General features: G+C 33.5%; 2 protein-coding genes across 7 annotated transcripts; one reads left to right on the top strand and one right to left on the bottom strand.

Moving 5' to 3' along the window:
• The first annotated feature begins 676 nt into the window (after positions 1-676).
• Positions 677-5,548, top strand: LOC123902299 (exosome complex component RRP45A-like). 6 transcript variants are annotated; one of them, XM_045951991.1, is made up of 8 exons: positions 677-997; positions 2,393-2,462; positions 2,623-3,081; positions 3,469-3,583; positions 3,664-3,744; positions 3,829-4,017; positions 4,512-4,774; positions 5,103-5,548. In XM_045951991.1, the coding sequence occupies exons 3-8, from the start codon at positions 2,639-2,641 to the stop codon at positions 5,164-5,166; spliced, it is 1,155 nt and encodes a 384-aa protein (XP_045807947.1). In that variant the 5' UTR covers positions 677-997; positions 2,393-2,462; positions 2,623-2,638; the 3' UTR covers positions 5,167-5,548. The 6 variants fall into 6 exon arrangements, with proteins under 6 accessions (XP_045807947.1, XP_045807946.1, XP_045807942.1 ...); XM_045951990.1 differs by having other exon boundaries at positions 678-997; positions 2,632-3,081; positions 4,512-4,786; XM_045951986.1 differs by having other exon boundaries at positions 678-997; positions 4,512-4,786.
• A 3,824-nt stretch (positions 5,549-9,372) lies between these two features.
• LOC123899066 lies at positions 9,373-13,958 on the bottom strand. Its single transcript, XM_045950124.1, has 5 exons — positions 13,626-13,958; positions 13,108-13,208; positions 11,433-11,546; positions 11,253-11,354; positions 9,373-9,695 (listed from the first exon to the last, which is right to left on the bottom strand). Exons 1-5 carry the CDS (start codon positions 13,858-13,860, stop codon positions 9,525-9,527), a joined length of 723 nt encoding a protein of 240 aa, XP_045806080.1. The 5' UTR covers positions 13,861-13,958; the 3' UTR covers positions 9,373-9,524.
• Between the last annotated feature and the right edge of the window lie 517 nt (positions 13,959-14,475).

Genomic DNA, 14,475 nt, shown 5'->3' with positions numbered 1-14,475 from the left:
CATTAGTCAAAAAGTAAACCCAACATAATATGTCTTCTTTGTCCACGTTACATTAGGTTTCAATTCATCGGACAATTTTGATTCATCACCTATAGCTACAATTAAACAATAAAATAAGTCAATAAAACACAGATCTGCACAATTATGCAAGTTTTGAACATTCTAGATAACTTCGGAACACAGGATACAAAGTCACCTTAGAAAATGTTTTCCGAAGTAAACCAGTACAGGTTATAGAGTTTGAAACTAGAATGCACAAAAGAATAAGTTGGAAAAATATATTACCTTATATTTCACCCGAAATAAATGTAGAAAACCTTTGTCAATGCTCCAATGTTGATTGTAGACCCTAAAACCCCCAAAATAATGCAAGCTTTTTTGTTATTGTTGAAATTGAGTGATGAAGAAGTGAACGTACATTGGTTAAAAAATAGTGTGTATAAAGGGTTACTTGGTAAAACATTTTCCAAAATGTGGCAAATGGAAAATAGAATCCTAAGTTTTATGTGCTTCGGAAAACGTTTTCCGAATCAAATTAAGGGTAAAATGGGAAATTTGGGGGAGGGGGTATGGGAGAAACATGTGAGTGGGGAAGAGAAATATTCAAATAAAAATAGGATGCAATTCTAATCAAAGGCCCAATAGACCCACTATTCATTCAGTAAAATGAAAAAAATTCAAACAATTAGCAGCTCCGTCAACAAAAACAAAACAAAAAAAAACCAGCCGCTGCCGCTTTCACCATTGTTTTGTAAGTTGGACTTGGGGGTCGCAACACTGAACTCGGCTACCTGGAAACGCCGCCGGAGTTACTCCTCGTCCGCCAGTAGTAGCGGTACAGATGCACATTGCTTAACACAGTCTTTGCCCTTTCGAAGCAAACAGTTTTGCGCGCGACGTGTGTTCACTTGCTTCCTCCCTCTCTCTCTCTCTCTCTCTCTCTCTTAGAAGAACAATCCCACGCAGAGGAAGATACCATCTATAGCCTCAGCTTCAGGTACTTTCTTTCCATTCACACTATTCCGTTTCTTATAAATCACAACAATGATAAAATCAGTTATGGATACAATAATTGGGAGTGTTACTTCATTTACTTACTTTCAACTTTCAAGTATAGAATTAGGGTTTTGTCCTTACTCCTTAGAGCTCAGTTGGTTACTACTAGGGACATTAAACTATTGGACCAAAAAATAAATAAAATAGAATTAGGGGTTTGGTAAAAAAGTATTAGGGTAGAAAAATGCTTCTGACTTTACTATGCATGCAATGTTGTTTGATTTTTGCCTAGATCGTGAATTACTAACATAGACAATGGACACGAGACTGACACATAGACACCAATACTCCCTCCGGTCCTTTTTATAAGAAACGTTTTGGGAAAAAAATTGGTTCTTTTTATAAGAAACTTTGACCAATTTTCAAATGTTTTAAATGTTTAAGAGTAATTAAATAAGGTTATACATGGAATAAATTTAAATTTATAACAGTATTAAATGAAAATAACTATGTAAAATGTGCTTTCTGGGTATGTGTAATTTTTTCAAAGTGTTCCTTATAAAAAGGACCGGAGGGAGTAATAGTTTAAGAAGACAAAGTGATTGAATATAACTACATGTTACATGTGATGGAGTCATATACCTCGTCGCCGGAATTTAGATTGTGAATAGAATCAATAGGTTAAGATATGTTCAATTTTATTCTTTGTTGACTTCAGTTGCTCATGACAAGTCTCTGAAATATTTGTTCTGTTTAGTGCTTGTTTGTTTATGGTGGAAGCTCACCGAGTGTGCGTCGTAGTAAAGTTACATTTGTAGCTTAGTTGTTTTCATGGCAAAAATGTCTCGGGATGTGAGAATGAAATTTCTGCCACAGTTCCAAACCTGAGGCATTCTTGTATGGGCACAATCACAAATCAAATTTATTTAGGCACACACACATGAATCTAATAAATTAAAAGGAAAATATAATAGTCAAATCAATCAATATCAATTTATTTATTTCTCTTTAATTTTTTATGTGAGTGTGCCTAACATTGAGGTGTTGTGTTTGTGCCTAGGTTAGACTTTCCCTCCAAACATACACTTAGAAGGATTTAGAGAACAAATATGCATTAATGAACTTTATTTCTTGTTTAAACTGGAAGCTATTAGTATTATGAAATTTGGTAATCATACCATAACCGACCATCAAGAAAGAAAATGCAGCATACAATCAAAGCATGGAAAATATATTTTTGGAAAGTGATACATAGTTTTATAACCTTTCAAAAAGCTAATAGTTATTTTACCATCTCTTTGTTGTTTGATTATTTTTTTCTATTTTCTTTTTGTAGTCATATCTATTAATATTTAATATTCATCTGAAATATATACTTGTTTATGTTGTTTAGCAGATTGACTTTTGTTTATTTTTTAAATCATCGGTCTACTCCTGGAATTTTGTCAAGGTTGCTGATTTCACAGGTACCAAATTTAAATCATTATATAAACAATATTTGTGTCTCTCGAAGTACAAATTTGATTATTGTTTAGCCACATCGATCTCCATTTGCTTCTTTCATGTCTACCTTTTTTTTAAGTGCATTCTTACTTGGTTATCATCAACCTTTTTCTTTTTGTTAAGTACTTAAAGTAGAGGCATGGAACAGAGATTAGCAAATTGTGTGCAATTAACAGTTAATGAAAAACAATTCATTGAAAACGCTCTACTATCAGAGCTTCGAGTGGATGGTCGTGGCCCGTTGGAGTATCGCAAGTTGAGCATTAAATTTGGGAAGGATGATGGTTCTGCCGAGGTCCAATTGGGTGAGACACGTGTGATGAGTTTTGTGAGTGCTCAACTTGTGCAGCCTTACAAAGATAGGCCTAATGAAGGCACACTTTCCATCTTCACTGAATTCTCTCCCATGGCTGATCCTTCATTTGAGCCTGGCCGTCCTGGAGAATCTGCTGTTGAATTAGGACGCATTATAGACCGTGGTCTACGTGAAAGCAGAGCCATTGACACTGAATCACTTTGCATTCTTTCTGCCAAGCTTGTCTGGGCCATTCGCATTGATATCCATATACTGGACAATGCAGGGTGAGTTAGAATCAGATTTCAGCTTTGCTTTTGTTCTCTTCTTCTTTCTTGCCCAACCTGTTAATTTTGCATATCTACAACTAACAGTCTGTTTGGATTGGCTAATTTGAGCTTAGTTACTGGTATAAGCACTTGTAAGACCGTTTGAGAGAGCTTATGAAAACAATTTATGACATGTCCATAAGTTGTTATTAACTTATATCCATAACATAAGCTCCATAGTAATTTATGAAAAAGGTTTATAGCTTATATGAAAATAGTTTGAATTTATTTTATCTTTTATTAGAGAAATAGCTTATGCGTAAGCACTTATGCTTTAAGGGCTCAATTAAGTTGTTTATCTAAATAGGACAATGCTAACTATTATTATGTTTTAATTGTGAACAGGAATCTTGTTGATGCTGCAAATATTGCTGCATTGGCTTCTCTGTTGACATTCAGAAGGCCTGAATGTTCGTTGGGGGGAGAGGATGGTCAACAAGTGGTAGTGCATCCACCTGAGGTTAGCTTCTTCAGTTTAACACTGTTTCCTTTCGCCCATGTAACTTCTGTTAGTTATAATTAAGTTAATATGCATTCCAGGTGCGCGAGCCACTCCCTTTGATTTTACATCATCTTCCAGTTGCTGTCACCTTTGGATTTTTCAGTAATGAAAATCTTGTGGTAAAGATCTCTCTAATGCACACTTTTCTTGATTTTGGTACATAATGAGGTAATGGTCCTCTGATTATATATGACGATCTTTAGGTCTTGGATCCGACATACCATGAAGAGGCTGTAATGACTGGACGTATGACTGCAACACTTAATGCAAATGGCGATGTTTGCGCCATTCAAAAGCCTGGGGAGCAAGGAATCTTTCAACATATTATCATGCATTGCTTAAAACTTGCTCATGTTAAAGCCGGTGATATTACAGCCAAGATAAAAGATGCAGTGAGTTGTCTATTTATTTTTAATGCTTATGAAGTGAATGATACATTTATTTATTTATTTATTTTTATAGGAAAATGTTATTAGGTTATGTTACTTTTCAAGGTTTTAACTCTTGACCTGAGTTAGTCCTCCTTCGGTGTCTCTCATCTCACCGATTGAGCTGGCGGCTAGCTGGTGGGACGAATAATACATTTAGTTAATATCAGCTCACATTTTGTGTTATAGGTGCTAAGCCCTGCTGGTACAAAATATTAAAACAAGTACATTATTTAAGATTCTGCTTGTAAGTTCTCTGGTTGTTTAGTTATAGTTACAGGAGGAACTATATAGTATATGAGTTGCCCTCTACTTGCTTTTCATTGCATTGAAGTGTTGCTTTAATATATTGTTTTTTCTAGATGCCATATGACAAGCGATCTGTCTCAATTGCCATATAAATTTTGCATGGAATGTATATCATTTGTTAATTTCTTTTGTTGTCTGAATTGATGTAGGTTGAAAAGCACAACAATGAAAGGGCACTGCAGAAGATTAAACGCCGTTCTTCATCTGTTTCCGTAGATGTATGTGGAACCACTGCCAGATTACGGGGGAAACAAAACCAATCAGGTGGTGGTAAAGATAATAGTCATCTAGACCAACTGAAGCCGAAAGATGAAGCAAATTTTATGGAATGTGACGCCACATCATCAGGACAAGTACAAATTAACAAGAAGGATGAAGGCTCAAAGAATTTCACGGGTGGTCCCTCAAGTTGGTATGGCAAGAAGTAAGAACTAATGTTTATGGAATTTATCTATAGTCTAGTTGTTTCTAGTTCGATTTATTCATATAAATCTATTATAAGAACAATTTATTAAACCGAAGACCGTTATTTATAGCCGATGGATTGATAATATGGCAGAAGAATGTTAAAGTAACAATTATAGAAAGTGAACTGCTGAAATTAATAAGTACTATCATCAGTTATTTTGGTTCTTCCATTCTGAGTTTTGTTTATGTTGGGGAACAATGTATACTTGCTCATTTATACCTTAGTAAAAATACGTTTCACATCTTGCTAATATTGTTCTTTCATTTCTCAGGGATCCCTACTCAGAGTGTGTCAATTCAGATCTTCTAAAAGCTCCAATGGACAGTGAATGTTAAATGTTAAAGTAGTGAGGACAGAATGTTCGGAATGTTGTAAAAATTCAATGGACAGTGAATGATAGAGTCTGTTTGTGCATTTAGGCATGCAGAAATCGATTTTCACAGAAGGAAGGGAAGCTTTCATCAAAGGTGTCCCATAAGGTGGAGAATGTCACTCTTGTGGTGAAGAGAAACTTAACAAAACACACTTTGTCAATGTTTTTTTTTTTTTTGTGACAAAGTAATGACAATACAAAAAAACTGTTATTGCGTTGTTTCTTTTTTTTGACAAAGTTATTGCATTGTTTCTTGTTCACTGTTTTATTGGAGAGACGTGGAATACACTATAAAATGAATGTCATTTGCATTTTCCAATATAAAATTATTATTTTACTTCTAATTATTCGCATTTACTTATATATTTATCCAAGATAATTACACATGGATAGAAGGTAGGCGTGCAACAAGCTGTGCCGTTAAATTTTTTTGGATGGCAAAATCAATCCTCCTAAAAATCACATTCACTGACTTAGAAGACACAATATTACTTCTAATTATACCCTCTAATTAATTATGTGTATATGCATTAGACAGATATGTTAATATTTTTGTCTTAAAACATTACGCTAATACTGTTTTATTTAATATTTTGTCTTACTATTATGTAAATGTAAACTACATCCAAAACATTGTCCTAATTTCGTTTTACTAATATTGTTCCCTTACCTAATTTTTGATAAATAAAAAATTATTTCGTTTTACTCAAGATATTTTCAATATTTTGATGTGTTTGTATTATACATTATCAATATATACTTTTTTTTTGGCAGTTATTATCAATATATACTTTAATAAGATTATTATTGGAATGTCTCGTGCACTCTTTTATTCACGGGGTCAGCTCACTGTTATATGAGTTGAAATTTGTGATATTAATAAACATTATATTTCAAATTTAAAATAAATATTTATAAAACAGTTATTAGTGTCATTTTAATTAATAATATTTTATCTCATTTTCATACTAAAAAATGAAAGAAATTATTATTAATTAAGTGTCGCTATTGACTATTATTCAATTATTTTCAGCAAGGGAACTTGAAATATGTTTTTTTATATTACGAAGTTAAACTTTTATACCATTGATCTGAAAAAACAACTGATCACTTATGAAAAAATGTAATCTCTTTTTTTCTATTTTTTTTTGTTCTAGTACCATAGTGTCTAGAATTTCACTTTTAAAGATGAATAAGTAGAAGTATCAGGGTTCGAACTCCGGTCCCAACCAACTGAGTTATGCCCAAGATGTCAACTTTGTTTATAAATCAAAGAGTTGCTCTCCATGTAGGTTGCTCTATTTGTCACAAAAAAATGTTATCTCTTTTAAGACATTTTTATATTTTCTTTTTTAAAATTGGATATTAATGATTTCATATATTTACTAGTTTGAATACTTTTACTTTGACTAGCTATTATTAAAAGGAAAATTTTAAAATAATTTGACTATATTTTTTAAAGTGTTTTTTTTTACTTGTCTCGGTTTCTTTTTAATATTTTCAAACATTTTCTTTTTCAGAATTGATATAGTTTGACCTTTTCATTATTTTTTCTCTTAAAATATGTACTCAAGTATCATATTTATTTTTAAGAAAATCTACTTATTTAATGCCATATTTACTTTAAGAATAATTATATAATATATATCCTTATTTCCTTTCACCAACCTCTAGCATATATACATAAACCCACAATCTATGTGCAGATATATTTTCAATTACAATACCTCTACTACACAACACAAATGGATCGCATTAGTCATTCCAACAACCATATGAGAATGTCAACAATTTTCTTCCATTTCACATGTGTTATACCATTAGGTGCCATACATGATTCTAACCAAACATTTAAAACAAATGTTCACAAATTATCCCATACCCCAAAGAAGATTATAAACAAAATCTCCAAGGCAATCATCCCATATAGTTACTTCAAAACAATGGGCAAGGCAGTCAAATACAAATGCAAGAAATTAAAGAAGCAAGAGGATGATAGATGTTTGTGGAAGAAGACCATATTGATGGGTGAGAAATGCCAACCAATGCAATTTCCAGGTGCAATATTTTATGATGATAAGGGGAATAGAGTTTTTGAGCCACCAACAAGATCCAAACGATATATATAGTCCTTTAATTTCCTTTGTTCAAAACCCTTGTAAGAAAATAAGGCAAAATAAATTTGTAGTCCGTGTACTACTCAAATTGTACGGCAAATAATGCCATGCAATAAAATAGTGTTTTAGTCTTGTAGACTATAGAACTTCATGAATAAAATTATATATTCCTTCAATTCTATTCAATTTTTTGTTTTCCTTTGTTTTTTTTATTTATTTCTTTTTCTTTTGTCGTTTTTAAAGTTCAAACCATCTCTCCTGTCTAGTGGAGAGATTTCAAACTAATTGACCAACTAATAATGACGATGTTGGCTCATGAGAGGAGACCGAGAGATCATTTATATTATTTTTTTTTTTATTTTTGGTATGTTTAACAAGTGCTCTTAATGCACTGTTTAGCATGACCCAAAATTAAAATAACAATGAATCAATGTAAGACATATAGATTCAAAAGACTTTATTTTATAGAATATGTATGTGTAAAAAAAAATGAAGAGGGCTATTTTGAAAATTTCATAGTTTTTTTTTTGACGTTATAGATATTTTATTTTCTTAAATATATACGATATGATAGTATAGTATAGTTTATGAACTTTGGACACGATAGAAATGACTGCCAATTTTTTAAATTATTAAATAATATAATAATTTTTTAGTGTGATCAAATGCAATTTATTTAGTCACGTGACCATTTAAGAATATTTCGTACGACATATTATAAAAATAAATAAATATATAGTGTACAAAACCCCACCAAAATCCCACTTCATATTATCATGCCTTTGGTGCTAAATATTTTCGTTAACCAATTGTTAGTTGGTTCAGTGGTGATTGTCGCTGAACTTGGTAGGGAGAGTCACGCTTCGATCCCCCGCAATTATGATCGGGAGGGGGCTGGAATCACTTGATAGCAGAACTGACCCCCGAACAAGATTTAACTGGTGGTGAAAGCCAAAAAAAATATATATATATATTTTCGTTAACATTTTACTATTTTCTTTGAAAAACTCTCTAAAAAAATATTCAGCAGAGCACTGTTCAACTTGCATCGTTTATAAGCGGGAAGGTAGCAAAGTAAATTTCTTCCATTGATTACTTTTCCTTTGACAAAATAAAATTATTTTACTCAAGCTATATTAATGAAATAACAAAAGCTATTGAGGAAAAAAAAACACCTTAAAAGAGACCAGTTAAGGATGTTGAAATTTTGAAACCGAATGGAAACGTTACTCAAAAACTGGTGGAATGCTCTCAAAACCAATTCACTTGAGTGAGACAGAGGATAGTGGAATTTCCTGCCGGAAACTCTCACTCACAGTAAGAGTGGATAAGATTACACCGGTTAATTGAAGACTTTACCATTCTCGATGCAGCAGGAACACTCACTCGCACCAACGGATATTGTCACAATCACAACTAATTGAAGTGCTAGTCCAGCAACAACAGTTGTTTTTCTGTTTGCAATTGAATCACTAAAGTTGGAGGGTGCTATTGACTCAGCCGTAGATGGGATTCATACTAAGGCAAAGCTCTTGAAATGCTACTTCAGCTATATGCTTAACACATGCAAGTCGACCCGTCATTTAGTTAGGAACGAAGATAGTAGACCGGTAGAGAGAGGGCTTTAGCGATGATCGACTATTAAGGAGAGGTAGGTAAAACAGCCTTAACTAGTCGCAATTGTTGAAATTACGTAGGTGATGCGAACCACTTTCGTTGTAGCACTTCCATCTCATGGTAGTGAAAGACGATTCCTACTCCAAAACCGCGGAGTGATGGGCATCTCTAATTACCTATGACAAGATGACTGAGGTTGCATGTGCCGCTCCGTCAAAGCTTGATTCCAGGTTCAACTCCCTGGCGTCAAGATCTTGTTCGTTTGTGAATCTTTCTTTTTCCCATGCATCCTTTTTGTTGGTCAACAACAACCAAGCACATCTCAGTCTCACTTTCGTTATTCACTACTCCGTGCAGGCAAATATATTCAAATGACTAATGAGATTCAATTTCAATTTTAAGATCCAAGGCCACAACTTACAATTTATTGTGGCTTATAGAAAGGACAATTGGATATTAACATTAACATGAAAATAATCTTTTGTACATGTACAGAGATACAATGACAACTTTTTTTGTGCATATACAGAGATACTAATTTTATGTACAGAGTGCACAAAGAATGGTTAGAAGACCTATAATATATCTACAGAAAGTCCCATTGCCAATAGACCTTCTCTACAATCCCTCCTCCACTTTTAACAGCTAGGTGAAGTGTCTCAGAAGCTGGAGGAACGCCCCATAGTAATGGTACCGCAACAGTCATGGTTAGCTTTTCATGCAAATCACCTCTGCTTGCCTTCTCTGCAGCAATAACCTGTGTGCCATACAAAATTAGTTCTGATGATCAGATAATTTGGCTTGAGACATCATGATCACATCATTCACGATATAAATAAAACAACATAAGTCTCGACAATAAAAGTCATAACATCAAATGATAACAGAAAAGTGAAGGAAACAAATCTAAATATGCAACACATCAACAGAAAGTTTGCAAACAAATTCCAGTTACCTGATAATATGAAAGTTAATAAATTGCTAAGGTAAAATAGGCAGAACACATCATCCTATTCTACTCAATGGCAGGTGAATGAATGGTTTCATAATTCAAACTCCTGTAAATTTTCCTTAACTTCAACAAGATCCTAACAATTGCAATTTGGAAATTGAACTAAAGAACTGGTATATTAAAAGATGTAAACATGCCAGGTTTGTTGGAACAACAGTTAAAGGCAATCAGTTCACAAAGAAGCTGGCTTGCTTGTGGATATGTGGAGAAAATTACTGACGTTACCCTTCAAAGATCTAAAGGTAAATCTAATGGTCTGGAAAAATGAGTTTTGGTATCCCTAATTTTTGGCTGTAGCGTTATTCTTCAAAGTTAGGATGTTGTATAAGCAGAACATCTAAAAAATTCTAACAATTTTTGCAGCTGTGACTAATTTTTTTAAAACATAGTAAGAAACAGGACATATTATTTTAGATTGATTCTAGTGTGCACAAGTAACATAGGTTGTATGCCGTGGTCAGCATTTTTAAACCACTAGATAAACAAGTACCCCATCAGATTTGATGCTACACCCTATCAACCAAATCATTCCCCGTCTTCCTCTCAACCACTGTCATCCTTCGTATTCTTCAGTCTCCTGTGATATAACCACATCTGTAATTGACGATACAAACCCAATTTCAAAGATAGCTCACTCAACGCCTCAGAAGGGTAGGGCTCCGCTCAACCAAAAGTGCACAAACCCAGAAGACAAATTAGCATCAGAAATCACAATCACGACCCAGTATTTCAGCAGAAGAGGAATTGAAACCAGATGGGGAATATTATGGGATTATGATTTCAGAACCTAAAATCATAGTCATTTCATTGAAAAGTGCATGGGAAATCTCATTGTCTGAGTTCGAAAGTTGTTGTGTTGCTTTGTTTTGTGAGGGTGTAAAAGTTTTACTTTATTGGAGGAGGTAGAAAATGCAAAACATGATGAGATTGTGAAAGGAAAGGATGGAGGAATCAAAGCATCGGAGATTAATGCTCTCATATCTTCTGCGAAGAATCAAAGGATAGGAAGATGTACTACAAATTGTAGAACATCAATTAGCATATGTGTCTTAACAACAAGCTCAAACCCCTAACAAATTTGAACCCTCTCCCGAGAACCCAAAATCGACACTTAGTTGCAATGCAGTGCAAGTTGCATCCAAGAATGAAGAGGGTGTGCGTAGCATCAAATCTGGTAGGATTGTATATGTAGCGGTGGTGATGTTGTGCATGGTACACAACCTCACTTGTGCTCACTAGAATTAGCCATTATTTTATTGCTAAAAGATAAATAAATATTACTTAGGAAATAGGATAACCTACCTCCCCACCATGCTCCAAAACAGTATCTTCCACTACATCACTAAGCATCTCAATGGAGCGGCAAAAACCAAAAATGCAGAGTCTTCTGCTCATATCTAGTCCCTGGAAAGAGGACATTCAAATTTGTAAGATGAAAAAGGATAACTCAAAGGAGGTTTAGTCAAAAGAATAGGTACTTACATTTGTAGCTGCAATATCAAAGAGTGCACCCAGACAAAGGCCTTGATTGGGGTCCATATAATTACTTTCTTGATACCGTTGGTATTTTTTAGCAGTTCTGGATTTCCCTTGCTTCTGTGAAACATGAGAACCTGCTTAGCCAATCTAAAAACATCTCTGACATTGAAATGGATTTAAACAAGATAGTTCAGACTTCAGGGAGGAGAAAGATTCAAAAGAACTGCATATTGCATCTTTGGCCTTAAAAGTTAAAAGACGATTCTATGATGCCAAGTGTTCTACATGAAAGGCCAAGATACTTTTCCACATGAGGGATAACTGCATACTGTATCTTTGGCTTTAAAAGTTAAAAGCCGGTTCTATGATGCCAAGTGTTCTACATGAAAGACCAAGATACTTTTCCACATGAGGGATAAAAGGTAAAATAGTCTAAATCTCTATTACAGCACACAATTTGGTAAAAGGAGCAAGTACATAATTAAATCCTTATAATAGAGTGTAAAGAACTTAGAGCCGGGTATACGGACCAAGGTCCGCGGGCCGACCCGTTTAACCCGCAGCCCGCACGGACTTAAGACCAATTTTTTTTGGCCCGTTTACATTTTTGGCCGTGTGGGTTGGACCGTTAAAACCGCGGGTTATGCGGGTTAAATCCGCGGGTTCGCGGGTTAGCCCGTGGCCCGCCTTCTTTTTTATATATAATTAATTACAAAATTTATTAAATATAAATAACTTGATCCATGTCCAAATTCAACTTTTTTAACCACAAAAAAAAAAAAAAAAAACTTAGTCTAAACCCTAATTATAAAAAGCAACAACACACTCCAATTTTAATCAAGTAGACAACAACACAAAACATCAGGATTCAGACATGTTGTTCTACTTATAATCTTTTGTTTTTTTTCACTATCTTTTACTTTGTCTTAGCTTTATATACATTTGCTAGTATTTAAAAAATGCATGTCCAAATGGGTAGTTATTTTTCTTGGGGGTATTTTCCGCTATTATGTTTTGAATAATTTGGTTACCTTGATGTGATTTAGTTAAGTTGAATCTGTTAATCTTTTTATGTTTTTTTGGGTACATGTAGAAAGTTTTTCTTACTAAAATGGACGGTACAAATATGACGATAAGAATCGGTTGAATTTGATTTTAGTTGCATTACTTACAAAGAGAAGATAGATAAACTCAATGATATCACAAACTTTATTTATTTTTATTTGTTAGTTACAATTTATATGTTATAACATATAAATATTTTACTAATATATTTATTAATAATATATTTTTTTAAGCTTTCATTATATCAATATTTTACTAATTTAGTTTATTTTTTGAAAAAAATGATTTTTTATTTTTTTTTTGGTAATAGTCTGCGGGTTAACCGTTTAACCCGCGGGCTTATGCGGACCGGACTCGGGCTTAATATTATAACTCGTTTATATTTGCCGACGGGCTTGTTCGCCCCGTTTAATATGCGGGTTTATGCGGGGCGGGTTAAACGGGGCGGGCTAGCCCGCATACCCAGCTCTAAGAACTACAGACTCAGATCAGACCTTCACCGGTTACAGCTTAAGTTTTTAATGTAGCAATGTACCAAAAAGATAGATGCAATACAATCAAAATATACAAAATAACTATCACTGGAAAATAAAATTGAATGATAAAATCATACATCCAAAGACCTGACGCGACGAGGAACCACTGAGCCTCCGATCTGGACCAATCCATCATCGGTGAAGAAGGTAAATCGGTCCTGAGCAACCCATTGGATTTCTGTGAAAAGTCACAAACACAAACAAATATAACTGATAATATTTAACCAATTTTCAAAATTGAAAAAACCAAATAAATCTCATTCCAAGACAATTTCTAAAACTTCATATTAATCGAGTCAATTATTTTCCCCAAAATGCAAACTTTCAGATAAAACCATCTTAACTGATTGTATAGGACATTCTTTCAATTACAATAGAAGCAATGAATCGATACTTAGAAAATCTCTGGTCTAAAAAAAAAAAAAATCAAATCAAGCATATCCACACGATACATACAAGAGAATATAAACTAAATCTGAGCTTGCTTGATTTTGACGCATAATTAATTTGATAAAAATAGATCCCTAATCTTTGAATTTAATGTGTGGCACAAAATGAAGAATGATAAGGAACAAGGGAATGAAGAAAGGCGCACCGCTATCGGAATCGGACCAAGGGAAGAAATCGAAAGAATCATCGGCGGAGGAGTTGTTGTTATTGGAATGATTGGCTATGGGGGAGAAACGGAGAAGAGGTTGATGAGAGATAGAAGGACGTGAAGAGAGAGTGAAAGAGTTGTTGTTGATGAATGAGAAAGGTTTGGAAGGAGAAATGGAATTGAATGGAGGAGACGAGAATCTGAATCTGAATAGGGTTGAGGTTTCCGCCATGGTAGAGAAAATGAAAGAAAATTAAGAAATGGAGTGAACCACACGAAATGAAATAGGTGATTTTGTTTATTTATTCATTAATTTGTTGGTCATGCCGCCAATTCCGAGAGCCACTGTGTTTATCACTCAGTTTGAGGTCGTTATTTATGCAATTAATCCCTGCGGTCCTAAATATAACAAAAATTTTACTTTTTAGATTAATTGAGAATCTAATGTATCTGGTCTATATTATAAGCATTTAAATTCTCGATGAATTTAAAAAGTAAATTTTCTCTTATATTTAGGACCGAAGGGATTAGTATCTTATGATATGATACTAATAGATTTCAACTCTAGATTTTTTTTAATTTATTTTGAAAATAGATTTTATAAAAAAAAATCAAAATATTACAAGTTTTTTATATTTGTTTTTTCTAGATTGAAATATTAATTTTGACATCATATAACATAAAGATACATTATTGAATATGAAAAGATAGTCAAAATCGTAATTTTTTCAAAAACTTGTTTTTCAAAAATGATTTTTATGAAAATCTATTTGAATAACTTCAAAATTAATAGATTTTTGGAAATTTTGATATCCAATTTTTTTCCAATAAAGTGATGAAATACCTG

The sequence above is a fragment of the Trifolium pratense genome, linkage group LG1 (genome assembly GCF_020283565.1).
Source record: "Trifolium pratense cultivar HEN17-A07 linkage group LG1, ARS_RC_1.1, whole genome shotgun sequence".
Classification (NCBI taxonomy): Eukaryota; Viridiplantae; Streptophyta; class Magnoliopsida; order Fabales; family Fabaceae; genus Trifolium; species Trifolium pratense.
Note: the sequence above shows the minus strand (reverse complement) of the source record. Positions and strands in the feature narration are given on the sequence as shown.